At 61.7% G+C, this 19,535-nt stretch overlaps 1 protein-coding gene across 1 annotated transcript; it reads left to right on the top strand.

The window, feature by feature from the left end:
* The first annotated feature begins 2,399 nt into the window (after window positions 1-2,399).
* Window positions 2,400-19,160, top strand: CDH15 (cadherin 15). The gene is made up of 14 exons (XM_079759624.1): window positions 2,400-2,537; window positions 9,393-9,551; window positions 9,750-9,905; window positions 10,940-11,084; window positions 12,752-12,912; window positions 13,756-13,884; window positions 14,303-14,488; window positions 15,377-15,630; window positions 16,367-16,509; window positions 16,669-16,905; window positions 17,106-17,345; window positions 17,457-17,593; window positions 17,800-17,967; window positions 18,883-19,160. The coding sequence occupies exons 1-14, from the start codon at window positions 2,496-2,498 to the stop codon at window positions 19,081-19,083; spliced, it is 2,358 nt and encodes a 785-aa protein (XP_079615750.1). The 5' UTR covers window positions 2,400-2,495; the 3' UTR covers window positions 19,084-19,160.
* The last annotated feature ends 375 nt before the right edge of the window (window positions 19,161-19,535 follow it).

Consider the following 19,535-nt stretch of genomic DNA (forward strand, 5'->3'; position numbering starts at 1 on the left):
CACCCAGCAGAGCAGGGATGGGAGCGGCCTGACCTTCCTCAGGGCTCTCGGGCCGCAGGGCCTTCACAGCCCCGGCTCCGCTCTGGCCGAGCACCTCAAACTCCCAGGCTCCGCATCGGGGATCACATAGTGCACTGAGGAGGGAATACAGCTGCCCACTACCACCTGGCGGGGAGGGTGACCTGAAGCCTCCAGCCCGCCCAGGTGTATGCCCCGCCCACAGGCTCGCCTCTGGGCACCCAGCCCACAGGTTCCTCCCTCCTAGGCAAGTCCCTATGGCAGGAGGAGGGAGGGTCAGCCGAGAGGGAGGGAGGGTTGAGTCCTGGGGATGACAGCCTGGAGGCCTGGAACATCTGAGGGCGGCTGCAGAGCTGAGAAAGGAGGGGGCGGGCCAGAGTGTGGGTCAGGGCGACAGTCTTGGGGTACTGGAGGCGGGGGAGGGGAGCTTAGAGGGCCAGCTGCCGATAGCGAACCGTCCCTTTGTGACCTGGGGTGGGCCAGCACCCAACAGGACCTCCTGGCTCATGGAACCCAACCCCTGCCCTTGGACAAGGAAGAAACAGGCTGGTGGAGAGAAAGATTGCCCTGGCCCAGGGTGGGGCTTCTTACCAGGAGCTCCTGCCCAGCCTGGGCACCACACCCCTCCCCGGTGACCCCTGCACTTGGGTCTCACTCATGACGGGACCCAGCTTCCCCTCCAACCAGGGGTTGGGGGTGGAGAGGGGGAGGGAGGTTGTTGGGTGGAAGATAAGGCCAGCAGCCGAAAGCAAGGCAGAGGAAAGATGGAAAAGCAGTGGGGGTGGGGAGGAGAGGCTATCAGGCCGGCTCCTGCTTGACGTTACCCAGGGGAACAAGGGCTGCCGCTTTTGGGGTGGTTCGGCCACTTCACTCGCCGCCCCACCCCCACTCCTACACTGGCACCAGGAGGCAGAAACCCAAAGCACTGAGGGCCTATCTGTGTTTGAGGGCCCTGCCCTCAGAGGCAGGATGGAGGCCCCCAGGGTTTGCTCCCCAGCCCCAGGCCTTCAGAGCCTGGAGGTGGAGGGGGCTCCCCGCTCCCCACCTTGGCGCAGCGAATGCCAGGGCCCCAGTCACTGCCAAAGCCTCCCCCAGGTCGCTTGGCCTCCTTCCAAGGAGGCCAAGGGCACAGATGGAGCTGCACCTGCTCGGCAGCCCAGCAATCTGGAGAGAAAAGCAAGAAGCCCGTGCCTGCTCCTGCGACAGAGACCCAGACAGGGGCTCCCCAGGCTGGGGCCAGGGCTGGTCAGCAGCCCCACTCCCCATTGCTCTTGCTCCTCCGAATGCATGTCATCCCCAGGGTCCTCCCTCCCCTCCTGCCCTCTCCCCACTCCTTGGCACAGGCTGGGTCTGTGAGAGGCAGGCAGGGCTTGGGAAGAGCGCTATGATCCTAACCAGGTAACTGCCAGCAGAGGAGGCCAGAGACCGGAGCAGGACGGAAGGGCTCTGGCTGGGTGGGAGGGCCGGTTGGTGCCCGGCCTTCCTCTGTGCTAGCCCTGGGGGTCGGCGGGGAATAACCAGCCCAGGAGAGCTCCACAGCAGACAGTGAACACATTTGGCACATGTAATTCAAGCTGAGCGACGCCAGTGAAGGGCAGTGACAGTGTCTAATATGGTGGTGAGGAGGCGCCTTTAGACACAGCCCTTAAGGCGGGGAAGAGCATTCCAAGCAGAGGGAACAGCTAGTGCTAAGGCCCTGCCCAAGCAGGAGTGTGCCTGGTAGGTTTGGGGACCAGTAAAAAAAAGAATATGATTGAATGGATCCACTCTGGTACCCTAGCCCAACTTCACCGACCGCTGCCTTTACAGACAGCCTCGGTTCCACCGTCTGACCCTGGGAGCCAGCGTCCCAGAATAGCCGCCTGACTCCCGACCCTCCAGGGCCTGCCATCAGCCTCCCAAGTGCTGTCACGGCCCGCCCCCCAGTCCCAACCTAGGTGCACGCAGTCCTGTCACTCAGGCCCTGGTCACCCCACCCCCACCTGAACCCCCGACCCCGACCCAATCCCCTGCAATGCTGTCACTCAGCGCCAGACCTTGCCCACACAGTGCTGTCACTCATTATTGACCCAGCTCTCTATCCCAGCACCGTGCTGTCACTCAGCCCAGGCCCCGCCCTGCACAGGTGCTGTCACTCAGCCCAAGTCCCCTCCCCTCAGTCCTAGCCCGGCCCCCTCCCCACCCCACGCAGCGCACAGGCTGTCACTCACTTGGCCCCGCCCCCAGCCCTGCCGCACACTTGCGCTGCCACTCAGGCCCAGACCCCGCCCCCGTCCCGCCCCAACACACGTGCTGTCACTCACTAGATCCCCAGCCTGCACACTTGTGCCGTCATTCAGCACCAGGCCCCGCCCCGCCCACGTGCAGTCACTCACTCTGCCCCTCCACCACGCACTTGTGCTGTCACTTAGTGGGTTCCGTCTGAGCAGGAGGCGCAGCTCTGCCCGCAGGCGGACACTCAGCCCGTCCGTCGGCCCATGGACACTGCGCTCCTCTTCGCCCTCGGGCTGCTGGCCCAGGTAAGGCACAGGCGCTGCACGGGGTCCCTGCCTCCCTGCACTGCCCGACAGAGTCTTAGAGGAGGGCGCCCCGGCCACCCCGGGACTACTGGCCCGGGCTGCCTTTGTGGGCCTGTGAGCTGAGGGTCCTGGGTGAGGCTCCGCTGCCCAGGGCGCCGTATGCCCCGGGAGTGAGGGGGGTCCAGATGCCAGAGTAACTGCCTCCGCCTGGACGGGGAGCCAAGCTGGGGGACTGCCAGGGGACCGCCTAGCAGGCCAGCCCCTCCCTTGGAGGTGTGCCCCTCAGCCCTGGGGTAGTCAGTCCTGTGGTGGAGGGCAGGGAGAGGGCGGAGCAGCAGGGGCACCCCCAGCTGGAGGAGCTGGAAGGCCAGATTTTTGTCGGGACCCTGCTGAGGTTTGGGGGAAGTCGGAGCCCCTCTCCATGAGCCCTGCCAGCAGGAGCAGCGGCAGCTCCACCTCCAGAAACTCGCTCTCCCTTGGGAGTGCCCTGTGCCCGGGAAGCCAGGTCCCAGCACAAAGCCTCCCGCATCCCCAACACGGGAGCAGGATAGGCTGAAGGAAGCACAGACTGCCCCCTTCCTCCCCACCACGGCGCCCCCCTGAGTAGGGCCACATCTCCTCAGGCCCTCGGCTGCTGGGCAGGCGCTAGGCTGTGCCGAGAATGGAGCGTGACCTCAGTGGCCTCCGGCCTTCAGAGGACTGGGCTGAGCCAGGGTCACAGGCCAAAGGCCAGGGGCCAGGGCCGGGCAGCGGTAGTATTATTATTGCTGTTACAGTCCAGGCCCATTAGGCAGCACGGGATGCTGATGAGAGGCGGGCTTCCCAGCACCCACCACAGGAGCTTTCCACAGTCCCCTAATTCCCACAGACCTCCCAGATCCGGCTGGCCAGCTCAGATTTCAGCCCTGGCAGCTGACCAGGTGCCTGCCAGCCCGACCCTCCACAGCAGCTGGCCCCTCAGGTCACCTAGCACCAGGCTCCAACCACCTCCTCCCCTGCCTTTAGGCCCTCCCACTGTCCCCCCTAAACTCCCCCCCAGACATTGTGCCTGTGCCTAGGCCTCAGCTGCCATGTCCAGCTGGCTCAGCACAGCGGTGATCACCTAAGCCCGCAAGGCCTCTGCCCTTCCAGCCCTCTGCCGGGAGACCACCCCTGTAGGCCCAGATGCCTCAGCACGCCCATGCTCCCTCCCCACTTGATCTAGGAACAGCATTTCTGCCCCAGCACCCCACCGGATGTCATAGCATCCTATCATCGCGGGCACATTCCCGCAGACCTGCTCCTCTGGGTCTGGGGGTATCCACCGTCCACTCTGAGGAGGGGAGGGGAGTAGAAACCTCTCAGATTCCTTGCCCCTCCCCCAAGGGGTACTACAGAATGCCCTCGCCAGACAGCTGGGATTCAGGTGGGGGTGAGGGGCCAGCCAGTGGGGGCCTGGCTGCTCAAGTTCCTGCACACAGAGGCTTAAATTAGTTCCATTGTCAGGGGAAGGAGGGTCCAGCCCACCCTTCCCCTGCCCGGCTCAGCTTTCAGACTTTAGTCCTCTCCTGTCCAGCCGCATGGGTTCTGTGGCCGCCCTTGGACACTCTTTCCTCCACCTCCATGAACCCCCAAGGCAGGTCGGCCTCAGGCCCTGCAGGGCTGTCTGGGGTGGGCCCCTGGGTCGGGGTGAGGGTCCTGGAGACCAGGCTGGGCAGATCCTTTGCCTTGGATGAGGCATGCCCCTCCCCTGCCTGGGTCCCCTAAAAATCTCCACCAGGGGGCTTAGAGTGTGTATTTTCAGAACCGACGTTCTCACCCCATCCTCTGCCCACAGTGGCTCCAATAGCTGAGCTTACCCTGGGAGAGGCAGAGGGACTGGGGTAGCAGGGATGACTCAGGACAGGTCCATGCCCTGCGGGGAGGGACCCCAAGCCTGTGTCTGGCCAGTGAGCCACATGGTTTCTGGAGGAAAGAGGCTCCGCCCACACTGCTGGGGGCTTGGCAAAGTGGGAAAGTGGGAAAGTGCTTAGAACAAGATGGCGCCCACAGCAGATGCTCATCATTTCCAGTGCAGAGTGGGGCTGTCAGCCACTCGTTAGGGTGACAGTTGGGGAGTGGCTCTCCAGGGTGGCTGGATGGCTGGATGGCTGGATGGCGCAGTGGCAGTTTGTCACAGCAGCGGGAACAGGCAGAGGAAACGGCTGCTTTTCCCACGGCCCTTTGCCTGACCATCCTCATTCCTTCCCTAAAGCCTGCAGCAGCTGGAGGGGAGCTCAGGGGTGCTGGGGGCCAGGCCGACAGCTGGGCCCATTCCTGGCATGCCTGATGCTTGCCAGGCCATCCAGGAATGAGGTGGCCTGGATTCCAGCCTGGGGCTAGGGGCTCAGGCTTGTGGGGAGTCCAGAGCAGGGATTCTTGACCTCCATGGCACCCGGCCTCCCCCCTCCCCCCACCCCCAGCCCAGGCTACAGGCCTCCTGCCTGGTTCTTTGAATCTGAGAAACCCAGGGCACAGGCCATGTTGAAGGTATGTCCCTGCACCCAGAAACCTCCCCAAGCTGCTGCTGCATCCTGTTTTCTCAGGTTTGCCCAACTATACCAGGAGGGGGTGGAATAGCAAATGAGTGCTCCCTTTTATCCAACCAAGACATACAGCTGTGGACAGGACTCGGGGAGCTAGACCCCAGTCAGCAAATATCCTGCCCACGCCCAGGTCCCCTGCTCCCATTCACCAGGGGCCACCAGAAGCCCCCGTGCCAGGAGGGGAAGGGGGCGGGTGTCTCCTCACTTTCTACCCAGCCTTTGCCCAGGGTGGTGAGCACCCAGCCACATGCCCAGCTTTCTTCCCAGGCTCCTGAGAGAGGGGCCTTGCCTTATAGTTCCTGGTTTTGAACCTGCCTGGGTTGATGGAGAGAAGCAGAGCCCTTGGGGCTGCCCCAGGCCCGCAGGCAGGACGGACGCTGGCAAAGGGCGAGGGCCCTCTGGCGGGCACTGTCTCTTCATTGCTTCTGAACGGAATTGATGTTGGCAGTGATCTGCTCACCCAGCGCTCACCACAGGCTCTGGGTCACCCCACACACAGAGCCCCCGAAAAGTGGAGGGACTTGCCTGTAGGGCTGAAGCCACATCAGGGCTGTTTGACCCTGAAGTCCCACCTTTCAGCTCAGTGCTGCCCAGTTTCCCCAGTGTTTCCAAGAATCACATGGGCTTCATGACTACCTGGGTGTCCTAATTCAGTAGGCCTGAGGTATACTCATGGAATCCCTATTCACACACACACACACACACACACACACACACACACACACCATGAGTTGATTAGTCAGCTTTTGGAACCCTGGCCTGGGCTTCGTGCCTCTGCCCCACAGCGTGGCCTGTGTTGTCTGACCAGGGAGGAGATGAGTAACCAACCCTACGGGATGGGAACTTCCCTGAAGCCAGAGGAGCATCGGGGCAGGAGGTGGCCAGCTGCTCACAGGCCCAGTGCCCTGGCGGGGTCTGGGTTGGGTGGCACCATTCTGGCCTCTGCAGGGGTGTTTGTAAGGCGCTCACCACGCAGCCTGGTCCTAGCAAGGGCTCTGCACGGTGGGAGCTTCATTACTTGGCAGCCCTGGGGTTGGGTGCCAGTGCTGGGGTGGACCCCAGGGAGGGGCAATGGCTTTGGTGTCTCTAGGGCTTCCAGAGTGTTCTCTCGGGTCCTTGGTCAAAGGCAGGTCAAGGGTGATCATGGGGGTGTTACCGGGCACCCACTCGAGGGCAGGGGGTCCATGACACCCTTTGGTACTGGCTTGGCATGGGAGACAGCAGGATGGGTGGCATATGTGAGTACATGTCCCTCAACGGTGTTGCCTGCGTCTGGGGGTCTGTGTGAGCTGGCTTTGTCCATGTGACTTTGTCCCACGGTCCCCCGGCCAGCACATCGTCTGGGAGGGGGTGCAGGAGGACAGAGGACACACTGAGAATTGCTCCTGCGTCCGGAAGTCAGCGCAGCCACCCCCACCGCAGCCTCTGATCTGGGTGAGGGGCCCGTGCCAAGGCTCTGTGGCTTCTGCTGACCTCATGAACTTTAGCCACAGACAGACTAGGACCCAGGGTTCCCAGGCTCTGCCCCCACCGCACGGGCCCCACACCAAGCTGGTGGGCATCGTGGAGTGTCAGAGGGGCCCTGGCAGGGAGTGGGCACACAGAGGCTCTGTGGTGGGCTGGCGGGGGGAGGGGCCGGCCCAGATGTGGCCACAGCTGGACAGGGCTGAGTGTGTCCCCAGGGTCCTGCCAAGAGCCTGAGGACAAGGAGCACCTGTGGACTGTGCCCAGCCCCCGGCCCATCCCCACCCCATGCTGAAGGCAGGGCAGGGAGGGCGCTGCGGCGAACGCTGGGCTCCTTGCAGAGCCTGCTCCTGAGCGAGGTTCCCTGCAGCTCCCAGCTCTGCTGTGCTCTGGCCTCGAGCAAATGGGGACTCAGCCTGGGGGAGCCTCACTCTGGGAGCTGTGAAATGAGGTGATCACCGCCACCCCTAGGGACTGTGAGGGCTGAGAGAGGGTCTGGGGAGGCGGAGGGAGGGAAAGAAAGGAAAGGGGCAAGGGAGGACTCGAGCTTGGTGCTCCCCTCAGATGCTCAGAAAGCATAGGCTGCCCCCACCAGCACGGTGACGCAGGCAGGCCGGTCTCCACTCGGTGGGAACACCACGCCCACCTGGAAGTGGCTTGTGCTTGGGTGGTTCTGGCAAGAAGCCCCGGCAGGCTCAGAGGCCAGCGCTGCCATCTGTCCGGCTGCAGGGAGCTCAGAGCCTGGCCAGCCGCCTGGTTCCTCCTGTAACCACGTTTCTGCTACCTGGACTCCAGGCTCCGTAGGGGACCAGGTGCTGGCCTTTTAGATGAGGCAGTGGGAGGAGGACTCCAAAACTGAGGAGACGGCTAGGGCCATCCGAGAGGTTGGCTTTAGTTTGGATGTTACTGCCGTCCTGTCAGCAAAGTGTCTGACAGGATGGCAGTAACAGGACCCACTGTGCCCGGCCCTGGGACGGAAGAGAACAAGCCCTGGGCAGAAGCCGGGACGGGATGGGGAGTGAGGGGGGCGCGACGAGGATTGAAGTCAAGAGGATTACACAGCCCAGCAGCCTTCTGCCCCTGCCCCACCCCTAAGCACCCCCACTCACCAAACACTGCCCCCTACTCCCCTGAGGCCACCAGCCCACAGCTCCCACGCGGTCCCTCCACAGACTGCATGGCTGGGAGGAAGGGAAAGTGAAGTCAGCAGGATCAAGGAGCTGGTAGGGGGCCTTGCAGGGCTTGGAGGGGCTGTGGGAGCCACCTGGTCTGCCTCGGCTAGAAGAGAGCCCCCTTCAGAAGGGCCCGGGAGCCTAGAGACCCTGGGTGGGGGCAGACATCTCCCAGGCCTGTGGTGTGGGTAGGGGGTCCAGTCACCTGCTGGGGCCCAGCTGGGTTTGGCTGCAGGAGAATGTAAGAAATGCACCCTCCCATGGCCTGGCCTATCCAAGAGCTGCTCCAGCATCAGCCTCACCCATGATTTGGGGAGCAAGAGGGGTCCCCAGCACTTCCACTCCAGAGTCCATACTCAAGCCAGCCAGCACCGGGCCGGGGAGCCGGCGTAGAGCCCTCATAGGTGAGCCAGGGCCGGCCGTTCTGAGGAATGCGGTTTGTGGGGCTGCTGCCAGCTCTGCCCTTGACTCCTAGGATGGGACGTTCTCTTGAGCCTCAGTTTCCCCATCTGAGCGGTAGGGTGGGGCTGTCACTGTGGCAGAGAGCTGGCTGTGGGTCTGAGGAGCATTTGGGCCACTCTCCTATGCTGGCCCACCTGGTTTTGATCCCAGAGTTCAATAGGCGGTGACAGCCTAACCATGGGGCAGGACCCGGGACCCTGTCTGCTGGCCCCCCACCCCGGGGCAGAGGGGGGGAGCACGGCTGCCACGTGTGCCTCAGCCCTCTGCTGCCCCACAGACTGGGCACTGGGACTTGAGTGGCAGCATGGTGCACAGGGCATCCCAGGCCCCTGGGCGTGTGGATTGGGAGGGAGGAGTGTGTCCGAGGGTCCCCAGGTGCTGGGAACTAAGGGGTGGAAAGGGCACCTGGGCCCACAGGTCTGGGAGAAAGCCAGCCCAGAATAGCGGGCGCTCTGGCCCTCAGCCGGCCCTTCCTGTCGCTGGGCCTCCTCTGACAAAAGCGTTAGTCAGGTTGACCTCACCAGTCCTCAAGGATCCAAGCTGTGAGGAGGCCTAGAAGGCCACGTGTCACCTCCCATTGCCCCCAGCCTGCAGCCAGGAGCCCCCACACCTCCACCTCTGACAGATCCCGCCACGTGGAGGGCACAGGCGTGCCCCTGGCACCTGCTCTCTACTCTCCACCCCCTTATCCACATTCTTCACAACAAGGGTCCTCCCAGCTGGGCCAGCTGTTGTCACCATTACTCATCACTTGCCTCCCGCCCAGCCCTCCTCTCCCAGCCTAGGTTCTCCCCCGTCCCCAGTCCCTGGCCCCAGTATACCATGTCTCCCAGGCCCTGGCACCCGAGTCTCCCCTGGGCCACGTTGGGGGGAGAGGTGCCTGGCCCTCAGGAAGATGAGGTGGGGGTACAGCACGGTCAGTTCCCCTCAGTCATCTGAGGCCTGTGATAACTCCTGGTCCCTAGGTTCCCAGGCTCCCAGGAGAGGGCTAGAGACAGACACTGAGCTTTGGGGCCCCGGGCTTGGGGCCTCGCAGGGTCCTGAGCTCAGGGTGTTGATATGGGGCGAGGTGCTCCTTGCCTTCCAGGGAGGGGAGCTCCCTTGCCCATCACTTGCTGAGAGTAGCTCTCAGCCTGCTCCCCAGGCTCCCTGGGGTACGAGCTGTGTGACAGCTGTTTGTGTCTTTGTTGCAGAGCCTGGACCTCTCGTTGGGGGTTCCCGGGCTGAGGAGGCCCAGCACCCTGTTCCCCTGGCGCCGGGCGCCCTCGCCTGGCCGCGTGCGCAGAGCCTGGGTCATCCCCCCCATCAGTGTGTCCGAGAACTACAAGCGCCTCCCCTACCCACTGGTGCAGGTGAGGGGCGGGGCGAGAGTGGGCAGAGCAGGGGTGGTTGTCCCCAGCGGGTCCCCGAAGGTGTGTGCTTTCCGATGGGAATGCCATCGGGCCCACAGGCTGAGCTGCCCACCCCGGCGGGGGGAGGGGCCGAGGCTGCGGAGAGGGAGGACACCCCACCCTGGGGAACCTCCCCCAGCCCATGTCCTGCCCTGGCAGATCAAGTCTGACAAGCAGCAGCTGGGCAGCGTCATCTACAGCATCCAGGGGCCCGGCGTGGACGAGGAGCCCCGGGGCGTGTTCTCCATTGACAAGTTCACGGGGAAGGTGTTCCTGAACGCCCTGCTGGACCGCGAGAAGATGGACCGCTTCCGGGTGGGCACCTTAGGCCAGGTCACTTCCCCAGCAAGATCTGGCGTCCTTAACTGGCGGCCAGGGGCGGGGATTGGGGACTAGGACTGGCAACCCAAGGAATCGCCCCATTTAACAAAGGAGCAAACTGAGGCCCCGTGGAGGAGGGGAGGACTGGGCAGCCTGCAGCAAGGAAAGCATCACCCCATCCTAGTGACGCCCTCGTCACCCACAGCCAGTTCCCCCACAGCGGGCCACATTTGGTGGGGACGGGATGTTGGAGGAACCCCACAGCACTGCCAAACCCCACTGGCAGGTGCCTCTTGATCCACGGGGGTGGCGCCCCGGGGAAGGCACCCTAGACCCTTGGAAGGTTTGAGACTGTGAGATCTGAGAGAAAAGGCAGTGGGGAGGGAGGTAAGGAGCCACATAAGCAAGAGGATGGGCGGGGTGGGGAAAGCCAGGCCCTCATCGGAGTCCCTGCAGAGTGATCTGCCCAGCCCCATCCTGGTCTGTCGTTCGGACCTGCCTTGGGGAAGGGTCCTCTGCCTTTGCCTCGTGTGCCTGGGATCTTCCTTCCGACTGTGTTTCCTTACACGGGAAGTCTTTAGAGTGATGTCTTTACCTGGAAATTATATCATGGCCATGCTCCGAAAGAACAAAAGGTGGTTTAATTAAAAATTTCATGTGCACAGAGGAATTAAAACAACCTTCAAGAGGAGCCAGACTGTATAGAGAAAGGGAGAGAGACCAGGAATGCTAGTGAGAGCGTTCCTTCCGTCCCACTTGAAACATACCTGGGCCGGGAGCTTCCTGGTGGCCAAGGCGAGCGGGGAAGCAGCGGGTCGCCCTGCCTGCTAGGAGGAAGCAGTGTCCTCTTCAGGGGAAGTTCCGTTTGCTGCAGCACGTGCCCCGCCCCTGGACCGCTTCTCACCTGTTTGAGTTGGTGTTTCCAGCAGAACACTAAGTCTGCACGTGCTGCCCCCTCTGCATGGCCCCGGTGGGAGCCACGGACATGTGGGGATCACAGTGCCAGCCCTTGCTCTCTGCTCGACTAGCTAAGGGCCTTTGCTCTGGACCTGGGAGGATCCACCCTGGAGGAGCCCACGGACCTGGAGATTGTGGTTGTGGATCAGAACGACAACCGGCCTGTCTTCCGGCAGGAGGTGTTCACCGGCCAGGTGCTGGAGGGTGCTGTGCCAGGTGAGCGGAGCCGGGCCACCCGCGGGGGGGTGGGGGGGAGCGGGAGGGAGGGACTGCCATGGAGGGGCTCTGGGTAGGTCAGAAGTCCAGGGTTTCCCTTTAGCAGGATGTCAGAGGTCTTCAAAGAGTCTAAAAATCAGTAAACAGTCTCCAGTACTGATGGAATTTCCACAAGTCAACTCAAGTCACTTCCTATTTCCAATGTTAACTTCAAACCCCCAAGTCGTCCAAAATGCATTGAGAGGAGTCATGGATGGCAAAGCTCTGGCTGCTGCTGCTGCTTTTAAATTGAGGTGACACTTGCCGAGGCCAGTTTGGCTCAGTGGATAGAGCGTCGGCCTGCGGACTCAAGGGTCCCGGGTTCGATTCCGGTCAGGGGCATGTACCTTGGTTGCGGGCACATCCCCAGTGGGGGGTGTGCAGGAGGCAGCTGATCGATGTTTCTCTCTCATCGATGTTTCTAACTCTCTATCCCTCTCTCTTCCTCTCTGTAGAAAATCAATAAAATATATTTAAATAAATAAATAAATAAAATAAATTGAGGTGACACTCACATAACATAAAATTAACCATTTTAAAATGAACACTCCAGTGGCATTTGGTACATTCACAAGGTTGCACAACCAACACCTTATCTAGTTCCAGAACATTGTCGTCCCCCCCCCCCCCCCCAAGAGGAAACCCCATGCCCACAAAGCAGTCATGCCTCTCATTGCTGCTTCTTTTTTTTTTTTTAATATATTTTATTGATTTTTTACAGAGAGGAAGGGAGAGGGATAGAGAGTTAGAAACATCGATGAAGGAAACATCGATCAGTTGCCTCCTGCACACCCCCTACTGGGGATGTGCCCGCAACCAAGGTACATGCCCTTGACCGGAATCGAACCTGGGACGCTTCAGTCCGCAGACCGACGCTCTATCCACTGTGCCAAACCGGTCAGGGCTCTCATTGCTTCTTAATTCTACATTTTTATCACAAACAAAACACAACCCTCGGTCCTTTATGAGTCTTTACAGGACGGACTTGCTAGTCTGAGTCTGTTCCAGGGCAGGCAGATTTCATTCCAGACAGATTCCCTCCTTCTCTCCCATCCTGCTCTCAGGGGCTTGGTCAGATCCCAGGCAAGTCATGCTTCAGATGGACTAGGGGGAGGAAGGAGGTCAGACCTAAATCTCACCGGAGGGAAATGGGTGTGAGGACAGGCATTGAGGAGCCTCCTGGCCCCTGCAGAGCCCCCACCCCTTCCTGAGATTTGGTGGCTTGTTTGCCCCAGAGCCCAGGTCCGGCCCTGGCCACTGCTCCTCTCCGCTGGTGGGGCTGAGGACAGCGCCTGCTCCGCGTGCCGGCGCACCCTCTGACTCCCAGGCAGCTGGGGCTCAGGGCCAGGACCGGGTTCTCCTGCTGGTTCACCTCGTCTGACCCAGTGCTCTCGGCCCCTGCCGGGCTGTCCCAATGTTTTGTGGGAGTCACAGATGTCAGCTGTTGATTGAACATGTATCACACACTTCTGCTCTCTCCCCCTCCAACAACACAGGCAATGGCTTGGACATTCGCGTTTGCACAGGCCTAACCGGGAGCCTGGGCCTGGTAGGGTGGGCCACTGGGGAGTGGAAGTTAGGGCTCGGCACTCAGGGGTGTCTTGCTCACATGCCCTCATCCTTCCCAGGCACCTATGTGACCCGAGCCGAGGCCACAGATGCTGACGACCCAGAGACGGACAACGCGGCCCTGCGGTACTCCATCCTGGAGCAGGGCAGCCCCCAGCTCTTCAGCATCGATGAGCACACAGGGGAGATACGCACGGTGCAAGTGGGCCTGGACCGCGAGGTGAGGCCGCCAGCACGCTGCTTTGAAAGCTGGGAACAGGGAAGCCAGTGTCCTCTTCAGTCCATCTTTACCCACCTTGTTGGTGCCTTTGGATGCACAGGGCAGCTCATGTAGAGTTGGGCCCTCTGACCCAGGGCTGCTCAGCCAGGCTTGCCCTCCCCTGCAGCTGAAGGAGGCCCCCGTTGCTGCAAAAGGTCATGGTGGCTCAAGGCTCTGGGCACAGACTCGGCCTGGGCTGCACCTGCCTCCTGGGTGGTTGCAGGGTTAGGTGGAGAGGGGGTGTGAAAGGCCCTCACTGCAGTGCCTGGCCCTGACACGTCCTCGGTGCTTGTTCTGCCAAAAATACCCATGGCCTGCTAGGCAGTCGGGCTTGTCACCTCTGGGACCCCACGGCGACCACTCATGCTCTGGAGTGATGGCCACCCTCTGTCAGGACCACTGCTGCCTCTCGCTGCCGGGCTTCCGTGCAGCGCCCGCACCTCCAGGAAGCCCTTCTTGGTTTCACCTGTGTGGCTCTGCCTGGTCACTTGCTGTGTTAGGTGACCCTCATCCATCTCTCTCTCTACTATGGCAGGCACCCAGCACCCAGCAGCAGCAGGTGCTCTGTAAATGCTCATCTGCTTGGTAACTGACCTCTTGCCCACCCCATGGCTGGGCAGAGTCTAGGGTTTGACAGCGCTGCCATTGGACCCTGAGGGGCTTGGGAGCAGGCAGGGTACCTGGAGCCACGTGGGGCCTCTGCCACCCACCGGGCTCTCCTGGGTCAACTGAGCCCGCAGGTGGCCCACTCCTTACCTGGGCCTGTGCCCGCTCAGTGTCCCGCCCCCATGCTGTCATCCCCAGGTTGTCGCCGTGTACAATCTGACCCTGCAGGTGGCGGACATGTCTGGAGATGGCCTGACCAGCACTGCCTCGGCCATCATCACTCTCGAGGACGTCAATGACAACGCCCCCGGGTTCACCAGGGATGAGGTGCCACCACTGTCCCCCCACCGCCAGCCCCTGCCAGGCTGCCCTCCCCTCCCCAGGCCCAGTGGGGACCAGGGCTCCGTGGCGGGTTGAGGCTGGGTGCTTTGGGGCAGGAGTCCTGCACAGGTAGCACAGAGACCTGAACTGGGGGCAACAGAGACGGTGCTTGTGATCAGAAGGAGTCAGGAGGGGGGGCCCGGGAGAAGCAGCCCAGACACCCCTCTGTTCCCCCCAAATCTGTGTGCAGTGGAGCCCACGGAGAGGGCTCGTGGGGCCTCTGGAGGGGGTGGGTAGTGAGTGGCTCTGGAGGCAAACTAACCCGGGAGGACTCCAGTGGGTGGGCAGCACTCAGCCGGGAGGCTTGAGGGAGGGAGGCCCCACCCCTGACCACCCTGGCAGGTAACTGGCGTGGCTCCCACAGTTCTTCATGGAGGCCACAGAGGCCACGAGTGGAGTCGATGTGGGGCGGCTGGAGGTGGAGGACAGGGACCTGCCAGGCTCCCCCAACTGGGCAGCCAGGTTCACCATCCTGGAGGGCGACCCCGATGGGCATTTTGCCATCCGCACAGACCCCAAGACCAACGAAGGCGTGCTGTCTGTGGTGAAGGTGAGCAGCGCACAACTCCCCCAGCACAAGCATCCCATGCAGGGTGCCTCTCCTCACACCCTGGGACCCTGTTTGGGCCCTCTGTGCATCCTCAGGAGAGAGTAGAGGGAGGGGATGGAGCCAGAGCTCGGGTCCCGCTGACCACAGGGCCTGTGCGTTGTTCACAGCGTGCTGCCACTCACTCTGTATAAGAATCGTGTGTGAATACAGACTGTACCTGCACCAGCCAGATATGAACCTGAGAAACAGCAGGAAACATGTGTGTACACACACGTGTGTATATTCACACATGTAAGGGTATAGATATATTTAGATATTGATATCTGAAGAGATTTATTGCAAGAAATTGGCTCCCGCTATGGGGCTGGCTGGGCAAGTCTGAAGTTTGCAGGGTAAGCTGGCAGCTCAGAGCTGGGCTGCCGTCTTGAGGCGGAATTCCTTCTTCCTCAGAAATCTGTTCCGCTCTTAAAGACTTTCAGCAGTGGGTGAGGCCCACCCAGATGGTTCAGGATAGTCTTCTTTCTTTAAGCCAATTGATTGTAGACGTCACTGTAACCACATCTACCCAGTATCTCCGTCAACACCCAGATGAGCGTTTGCTTGAGTCGCTGGGAGGACCGCCCAGCCAAATAACACTGAACTGGTCACACAACACCCAACAAATTCACTTTGAGTGACAAGTACTTATTTGATCATTTTTACATTATTTTTGTGCCTTCTTTTGTCCTGCATAAGCTTTCTTTTTCCAAGGCTGAAAAGGAGAAGGAGAGCGGGGGCTCGAGGACAGATCTGGGGCAGCAGCGCCACGTGGAGGCATTCTCCCGGCCGCACCTGCCCCCGGGTGCCCAGAGTCCTGAGCAGGCTATCAGCTCTGCTTCCTCTCCACAGCCCCTGGACTATGAGAGCTGTGACCAGTATGACCTCAAAGTGGAGGTGCAGAACGAGGTCCCCCTGCAGGCGGCTGCCCCCAGGGCGGAGCGGGATCAGGCCAGAGTCAGCGTGCAGGTGCGGGATGTCAACGAGGCACCTGTGTTCCAGGAGAATCCACTGAGGACCAGCCTGGCGGAGGGGGCGGCCCCAGGAACCCCTGTGGCCACCTTCTCTGCCCGAGACCCCGACACACAGCAGCTGCAGAGGCTCAGGTGCCTTCCCGGGACCCTCGGGGTGAAGCAGAGGGAGCTAATAGCCCCATCCCCCCATTTCCCTGCCAGGGCCAGAAGCACAGCTGAGGGTTCCCATCAGGGCATAGGTCAGAGGATGGAGGGCTCATCTGTGTGTTCCCTGACCGTTCAGGGGGTCTCAAGTCCCATGTGTGCACATATTGGTGTGACCTTGTTCTAAGGGCAGGACTGGGCTACAACTGGCACATACTGACACGGCCACCGTCTATTCTGACCAGCCTCAGAACAGACGGTGTCTAGCCCTGTCCATCCTGGTGAGCAGTGCTCCCATGGGACTGGTCCTGGGACTTCACCCCAGCCCGGCCCTGCGTATCTGTGTCTGTCTCCGCCGTGTCCATGATTGAATCCTATTGATGTGATGCTGTGTCACTCAGCTGCCACAGGGCCCTGGTCAGTGCACCTGCCTTCCTGAGCCTCAGTCTCCTCATCTGTGAAATGGGATAGAAAACACCAGCTTAGGGCCTCAAAGGCTAGTGTGTGTGTGTGTGTATGTGTGTGTAGTGTGTGTGTGTGAGTGTGTGTGTATGTGTGTGTAGTGTTGTGTGAATGCGTGTGTATGTGTGTGTGTGTATGTGACTTTGTGTATGTGCACGCGCACAGTGTGAGGATGCATGTGTGTCTGTATGTAACCACACCTCGAGGGGGTCCCATGTAGCTCAGGGACACCCTGTTCCCATTTTCCCTCCTTGGCCAACAGTTACTCTAAGGATTATGACCCTGAGGACTGGCTGCAAGTGGATGGAGCCACAGGCTGGGTCCAGACCCAGAGTGTGCTCAGCCCAGCGTCCCCCTTCCTCAAGGATGGCTGGTACAGGGCCATCATCCTGGCCTACGACGATGGTGAGCACCAAGTCCAGGCCTGGACTCCATGGCTCTCTGACCCAGGCTGGGAGTCCCAGCTGCTGGCCCAAGGGCTGGGAGCCAGGCCCTCCCTGAGCGATGATAGGGTGGGCAGTGGCTCTGGCAGGGCAAGAAGCCCACCAGCTCTTCTGTCTGCAGCCTCCCCGCCCTGCACGGCCACCGGGACCTTGTCCATTGAGATCCTGGAGGTCAATGACCACGCCCCCGAGCTGTCCCCCTCATCTGGAAGCCTGTGCAGTGAGCCAGACCAGGGCTCTGGCCTTCTCCTGGGTGCCACGGACGAGGACCTGCCCCCCCACGGGGCCCCCTTCCACTTCCAGCTGAGCCCCAGGGTCCCAGAGCTGGCCCGGAACTGGAGCCTCAGCCAGATTAACAGTGAGCTCTGCCCCCCGCCCGGGGGTGGTGTCCAGACCTGGGACCTGGGAGGGCACTCAAGACGTGGTCCTGCTGGTTCCACCTCAGTGCACTCTCAGGTGGGGCAGTTATCACCCTCAGTGGGCAGATGGGAACAGGCCCAGCATCCCGTGATCCCCATGGGGCACGGAGGGCCCTGCTGACCTCAGGTCCCTCCACAGTGAGCCATGCGCGCCTGCGGCTGCGGCACCAGGTCCAGGAGGGGCTGCACCGCCTCAGCCTGCTGCTCCAGGACTCAGGGCAGCCACCTCAGCACCGCGAGCAGCTCCTTAATGTGACCGTGTGCCACTGCGGCCAGGATGGCGTCTGCCTGCAGGGGGCCGCTGCGCTGAGGGCCAAGGGCACAGGCATTAGCCTGGGCGCCCTGGTCATCATGCTGGCCAGTGTCGTCCTGCTGTTCTGTGAGTGCCCAGGCCCTGAGACCACTGCCCTCAGACCCGCCCCGTCCCCCCGCCCCCACGGCCCACGCCTCCTTCTCCTGGGGGCCAACCTCACCTTGTCTGCCTGCCCAGTGCTCGCCCTGCCAGTGGCCCTCCTCTCGCGGTTCCGACAGCGGTCATGGGACAAGGGGCTTCTACAGGGGCTGCAGGATGACCTCCGGGACAACATCCTCAACTATGATGAGCAGGGGGGCGGGGAGGAAGACCAGGTAAGGGCAGGGGTGGAGGGGGGGGGGTGGCATGGTGGCTCAGAATGTTAAGCTGTGGCCGTGGGCCAGCACCCAGGCTCCAAGGGTAGGGGCCTCCCCAGATCCTCTCCCCAAACCCCCAAACCTATCGCTCTCAGAAAGGTGCCTGGGATGGAAAGCCCACCCTGCCATGGACCCAGGCTCAAGTCCACGCACTCTGTCTGCAGGATGCCTACGACATCAGCCAGCTGCGCCACCCGTCAGAGCTGGCGGCCCTGAGCGCCCCTCTGGGACGGCCGCTGCTGCGCCGCGACACCCCGTTCAGCTGGGTGCGCCCCCCACCATCCCGCGTGCTGCCCACCGGCCCCGCTGACATGGCAGACTTCATCCACGATGTAGGTCCCCCAGGGGTGGAGAGGGCAGGGGGCACACACACACACACACACCACATACAAGTACATCCGTGTACCCCGTACACGCGCAGCCGCAGGGAGTGGGCTCCCGCTTCCAGGAAGCTCCTGAGGCCCTGAGAGCTGAGCGAGGCTGTGGAACAGAGGGTCACAGCCACTGAAGCCCCGGGGAGAGGGGGCTGGTGACCCCGGCACAAGACCGCGGCAGACCTAGTGGAGCTGGGGCTGGCTGTAGGCTGCCCTGCGGCGTGGGCACAGTGCTGGCAGAGGAAACGAAATGACCGCTGCAGGTAGAAGTGCAGCTGGCAGTTGAACCCAGGCGTCCATACTCGCTCCTCTGGACACAGCATCACTGACTTCCTAAGGTCAACACAGGAGATGCCCAGAACCTGGGAAATCCAATTGAGTGGGCGACAGGGGGAGCATGCAGGTATTTCTCAGGAGTGTGCCAGGGGCCACACCTGCCTGCACACTTAGTGCCCTGCCTCATAGAACGCCCCTGACAGCTGCCTGGCGAGGGCCAGGCCTGGGTTCAGGTATGCAACCTGCAGAAGCCAATGTGTACATTAACAGGTGGAGGCAACAGACCGCAGCCAAACCTTTAAGAGGCAGAACCAACTGTTCTCCCAGTTGGGGTGTCAGGAAGCCTCAGGCAGGACACAGTCTTCAGGGAGGGCTGGGCCCAAGGAAGGAAAGCCAGAGGGAACCTTCTTTTTTCCAATCTGAATCCTGGGACTGGGGCTCCCAGTGGTGCCCGCACACTCAGGGCTGCTCCTCAAACCCCGGGTAACCCTCAGACCTCCTCTGCCCCTTCCTGGTGCCATACCTTGGTTGACCTCACCCTGCACTGCAGTTGAGGTGCGTGTGCTGGGGTCCTGAGCTCCTGGGGCCTCTCCGTAGGGCTTGGAAGCTGCGGACAGTGACCTCAGCGTCCCGCCCTACGACACTGCTCTCATCTATGACTACGAAGGCGATGGGTCCATGGCAGGGACACTGAGCTCCATCCTCTCCAGCCTGGCTGACGAGGACCAAGACTACAGCTGCCTCCAGGACTGGGGCCCTCGCTTCGCCCGGCTCGCCGACTTGTACGGGCCTCCCTGAGGGCCGGATGCAGCGGCCACTCGGGACAGGGCAGAGAGCTTTCTGATGGGGACCTACACCCACCCTGCTGAGGGCACAGCAGTTGGACACAGAGGGTGGACATCCTTACCAGGATGGACAGCCTGACCACAGAGGTCTGACTGCACATGTCAACAGCTGGCCGTGTAGCGGGAGGACTAGCTGACCTATGCAGAGATGGCCACAGGGCCCCTGGTCCCACACCCAAGGTGCTTTGGGCAGCCTGCTTCTCCCAGGGGAAGACACAGTCCCAGGGGCAGAGCCCAGAGCCTGGAGTGGAGCTGTGGGAAGGAGGTGCCTCTACCACCCTGAGAGCCCAACAAGCACTGCTCTGAGTCACCTGTGAAGGGGTCAGCCACCCTCACTCCCAGCTCTGACACCCCCATGCAGATCTCATCTCTGTATGAAAGGAAGCAGCTCTCCGGCAAATGTGA

The sequence above is a fragment of the Cnephaeus nilssonii genome, assembly GCF_951640355.1.
Source record: "Cnephaeus nilssonii genome assembly, chromosome: 20".
In the NCBI taxonomy this organism is placed as follows: Eukaryota; Metazoa; Chordata; class Mammalia; order Chiroptera; family Vespertilionidae; genus Cnephaeus; species Cnephaeus nilssonii.